The 4,933-nt window shown below is 40.3% G+C and overlaps 1 protein-coding gene across 1 annotated transcript; it reads right to left on the reverse strand.

Annotated features, from left to right (window-relative positions):
* Positions 1 to 3,271: 3,271 nt before the first annotated feature.
* LOC112857840 (transmembrane epididymal protein 1-like) lies at positions 3,272 to 4,501 on the reverse strand. Its single transcript, XM_025921171.2, has one exon. The coding sequence runs from the start codon at positions 4,461 to 4,463 to the stop codon at positions 3,558 to 3,560; it is 906 nt and encodes a 301-aa protein (XP_025776956.1). The 5' UTR covers positions 4,464 to 4,501; the 3' UTR covers positions 3,272 to 3,557.
* Positions 4,502 to 4,933: the final 432 nt, after the last annotated feature.

Here is a 4,933-nt window from a genome sequence, read left to right on the forward strand (position 1 = left end):
CAGTTTCCTTACATTGCTCACTTGTGAGGTGAAGTCTTAAGTGGGTGTGTCTAATTGGTCACATGCCTGTACCCTAGCTAGCTACAAAGGAGACCAGGAATTAAAAATAAAGATCTACCAGGAAGGCAAGCCTGATAAAGTGGAAATTGTTCAAATGTTGGGAAGCTCTTTTCATGAGTCTAAAGATGGTGTTAGACTCATATGACACATGTCTACTGCAGACAGCATAAAGTGGAGCTGTCTGTTGAAGGATATGTACACTTTAAATTCTGGCACCCTCTGCCAAACTGACTTCAAAGAAACGTAGACCAATTCACATTGCCACCTGCAGTGTGTGATCATTCCCTACATCTTTTTTCCTACATGGTCTCCAGCAACGGATAGTATTATTTCTTTAAGACTTTTGACAATTTTTGACAACCTGATATTAAATAAAGATCCTACTTTTTAAAAATCTGCTTTTTCTCAAAATTGGTTAACCAATTTTTAAAACATTTTTTTAAAATTTATTACCCATTTGTTCTTCTGAGACATAGTCATTTATATCTTCTGCCCGTTGTTTTTTTAATATTATGTTGCTTTTTTGTTTGCTAATGTTTGAACATCTCTGTATATTCTGAGCATCAGATTATTTTTCTCTGTTCCATTTGTTGAAAATATCCTTCACAGTATCTCTTTTATCTCTTTTGCTTATGTCTTTTAGTTATGGTAAATTTAAATAAAATGGGTAATCTTTTCATTTTTTTTCCCAGAAAAATGTTCATGTCTTTTAATATAAAATATCCTCCTGTAATCCATTCAAAACATTTTTCTAGGCTTACTTGCTCATGTTTATTTTCTTCAGTCTATCTATTAGTGTGTGTGTGTGTGTGTGTGTGTGTGTTGTATGAGATAGAAACTAGGCTATTGTTATTTGTTTGTTTTGTTTTTCCAAGTGCAAAGCCAGTTATTCCTCACATTTTTTGAAGAGCCCATTCTTAACATGTATTTAATTTTTCCACTACGTATTTCTGTTTCTGGAGACTTTGTCACATTACACAATGTTGATTTAAGGCTCTATGATGATACTTGCTTTCTCCTACACCACAGTTTTAATGACTGAATTCTTATAGTGTATTATGAAAGCTGGTAAAGCAATTTATTCCTCATTTTTTTTCTTCTAGGAAAAAAAAGACCTAGGGTCTTCTCTATGTTTCTTTCCCAGATATATTTTAGAATAAGTTTACTGAATTCAATTAAAATAACATGGAGAATTTTTTGATTAGAAGTATATTTAATTTAAGTAGGTTTCTGGGGTGCCTTGGTGGCTCAGCCAGTTAAATGTCTGACTCTTGGTTTTGGCTCAGGTCGTGATCTCACAGTTTGCGGGATTGAACTGTGTCAGGCTCCACACTGATAGCAAGGAGCCTACTTGGGATTCTCTCTCCCTGTCTCTCTTCCCCTCCCCCGCTTGCTCTCTCTCTCTCTCTCTCTCTCTCTCTCTCTCAATAAATAAATAAATAAATAAATAAATAAATAAACTTAAAATCAATTAATACATAAATACATACATACATACATACATACATACATAAAAACATTTCTGTAAATGCAAGTATGTTGCCTGGAAGGTATGTTTTATGGTGTATTATGTTAGGAAAAATTCATTTATTATTAGAGATTTCCTTAGCAGTTTAGAAATGGGGCACAAATAACTTGTTAAGACCAATGAGTTGTTTTCTGTATTTCTTCATCATTTACCATGATTATATTAAAATGGCAATACAAAAAATTGGGAACCCCAAAGAAAACTAATGGGAAAGCACTCAGGAACTAAGTGTAACAGGAGAAACAAGAAGGATTAGAAATACTCAAAGAAACATGTTGTTCCTGGCTCTGCTCTGGCCTGTATCTAGAAATATAAGCCCCAGCCACAAGTGCAAGGGCCCATCAACCTCTTCATACCCCAAGGAGCCAAGGGGGTAGAGACAAACATATACTTTAGGAGGAGGGGCGTGGGTAATTGCACTGTTCTACTCATGCACAGTGGGTATCCACACTGCCTACTTTCTGCCCATTTCTTGTCTGGATCAGTCAACCCCTCCTCTGCAGAGAAGTCAGTGGAGCCCAGACTACAGAAGCAGGCACTTGACTTTCAGACCTGCCAGCTTAGGTTTCTGTCCTGACTCTGGCCAGCCATGAGCCTTTGGGCAAATTAGCCCATCAGAGTCTTAGTTGTAGAAACTTCTGGAAAGCCAACAGGGGGTACCTTATGCAGATAAACTAAGCAATAACATACAGAGAAACTTTTTCAAATAGGTCAGTGGAGGTTTTATTTTACACAGCAGGAAGTGAGTGGACACACTACTTAGATGATTTAGACTTTAGACTGTAGATGCCTCCCTGGGAGTTCACAGAGCAGTCAAACATTATATTTAGGAGACACAGGAAAAGGAGGCTCTGGAAGAAAATGAAACTTCCTTAAGTATCAACCACATAGAGGACAATGTTATATCCTGGAATATGCAAAGCAAATTAGGTAACTAGGATATGACAAATTCTCCATTCTTAAGGAGCCTATCTTTCAGTGAGGCAAAACTTCCTCATGAGAAGTAGGACAGAGCTGAATGTATCAGCAGTGTGGGCAAAATCACAAAGCACAATTAGATGAGTTGCTGAAGAGTTACAGGTCAAAGGAACATAACAAGTGTTTCTGGAGAAGGAATTCTTGGTGGTAGCAGTGCAAGGAGATTTAATGCTGGGTAAAAAATAACTCTGTGTACTAAATATGTAACTGGCACTGGCATTTTCTAAATTGTACACCTTATTGTTTGGCAAAGGCACAAGAGTAGTACATAATAAATTAGGATCTAGTAGATTGCTGGTGGGACTGATGGTAGTTAAACAAGTAGCTTATAAGCTTTTTTGCCTGGATTAGAAGTCAGGAATAAGACTTGTGGTGGCATTTAATGAAAATTTGGCTTATGGAAATTTGAAAAATTGTGATATGAAATTACTGATTTTCACTTTATGTGCAAAATTTGAAATGATATGAATCTACCCAAATTCAAAAATATATATGAGATTCTTACCACTTCAACGAGGTGGGATAAGTGAATTGTACCACATCTGTTTCCACATGGTGTTGTCACTTAAGCTGGAAAACAGAAACACCCAATATTGCAGTTTTCATTTATGAGAAGTTTTTATTCCTTGAGTAAACTCCTATAGAAGTAGCTGGTGGCTGCATGACTGCTAGACTCTGCTCTCCTCCCTTTGAAGGCCTCCCTTCTATCGCATCCTCTGCCCCCCATGGCTTTTACACTTTCCTACTCCCCTGGTGCTCTCTCTACCACCCCACCAATCCCATCAGCATCTCTTTCTCAGGTTCCTCTCGCCTCATCTCCTCAGCAACTAGAAGATCAAGGGCAGGAGATGTACCAGCAGATGGAGACCAACTGCTCTCCTTCATGGCCATTACCTTCACTGGGGACCGAAAAGAGTACATTGCACGTGTCTGAGAGAACACACAAGGGAAAAGATGAGTGGACAATGTGCCAGGCATTCTAGGCCCTGTCTCAGGGAGAGCTCTTTGAAAGGAGAGGAGCCTGGTCATCTTTCTCTGACTGTTCCACTTCCCGCAGCAATTTGTAGAGGGGTCCTATAGTGCCCTTGTGATGTGGAGCTTCTTTGGATTCCATCAGCTTCAAGCTGGGACGGTAACAATGATGCCAAAAGGAAGAGATTCCATAGATTCCCAGCAGACACAAAGCATTGATCATCACATGCCAACAGAAGAAGGTGGTGATAAACATGATGTCACTGATGTCATCATCCTGCCATGGGTAGCCAGTGACTGGTCTGTACAGAATAAAGCCCCCCTGTATCAGCCAGGAGCCCATCGTCAGAAACAGAAAAGTCTCAATCAGCAAGAGGTGAAATGTGTCAGGAGTCCACAGCTCTATGGTCAACACCAGCATCAACAGGAACACCACCACGATGAGCAGATAATGAATCTGAAGCTCTATCCCGGTTGAGTCCTGGACGTGTGACATCAACAGCAGCAGGAGCACATAGAAGGTCAGGACCAGGGTACCTTTCTCTAGGACCACACACCTCTGAGGTAGCAAGTTCTTGCTCATGACATCTACACAGCCATTGAGGGTGAAGAGGATGAACATAGTGAGGTGCTGCCACTCTTTGGGGTACAGAAATCTTGGTGGGTACTTTTTGTTCATCAACACCATCCCATCATCAAGACAGAAGACTACATAAATTGTTAAGATGGAAGCAGTCACTATCTTCAGCAAACCTCCGTAGGATATTATCCACAGCCTGGCCCATATTCCCTTATGCCTGGGAGGGCATGAAGGACAGAGGAGAGAGTCATTGACTCTCATGGCCTTAAAGACCACTGTGACCTGATACAGTCCATAGGAGAAAAGATACAGCCCTGGGTATATATGCCCTATGAACTTTCCCATGAAATTATAGGTCTGTCTTCCTAAGGAGTGAGGACAAAACTCAGGACCTCACTGCTCTCCTCTCTATTGAGGGCCCTTCAAGTTGTAGGCTACGTATACAAAGCTAACTTCTACCTCTTTTTATCATCTCTCTCTGCCCACTGCTCCCAGAGAGAATTCAAAGTTCTGGACAAGAGCCTACACTTTTGGTAATGAGTCTCATTGTTCCATTCCATTCTAGTACACTGGGAACAAACTGACTTCTGCCAAAAAAAGGAAGGTGAATATTTCCTAGTATGTACCTGTGAGAATATGCACTCTCATGAGCTCTGTGTTTGGGCCTTTGAGATGCTTCTGGTCACACTGTCCCTCTCTCCCATGACCTGCTTTCTTCTGCTCCGGTCCAGTGCTTAGAGAAGCAGTAGAGTGGTGCATGAACTGTAGATTACCCAGAAATGGCCTTGGTTACTCACAAATATTTGTGTATTTTT

This window comes from Puma concolor, chromosome E4 (genome assembly GCF_028749965.1).
Source record: "Puma concolor isolate L17-30 chromosome E4, mPumCon1.1.hap2, whole genome shotgun sequence".
NCBI classification, from domain to species: domain Eukaryota; kingdom Metazoa; phylum Chordata; class Mammalia; order Carnivora; family Felidae; genus Puma; species Puma concolor.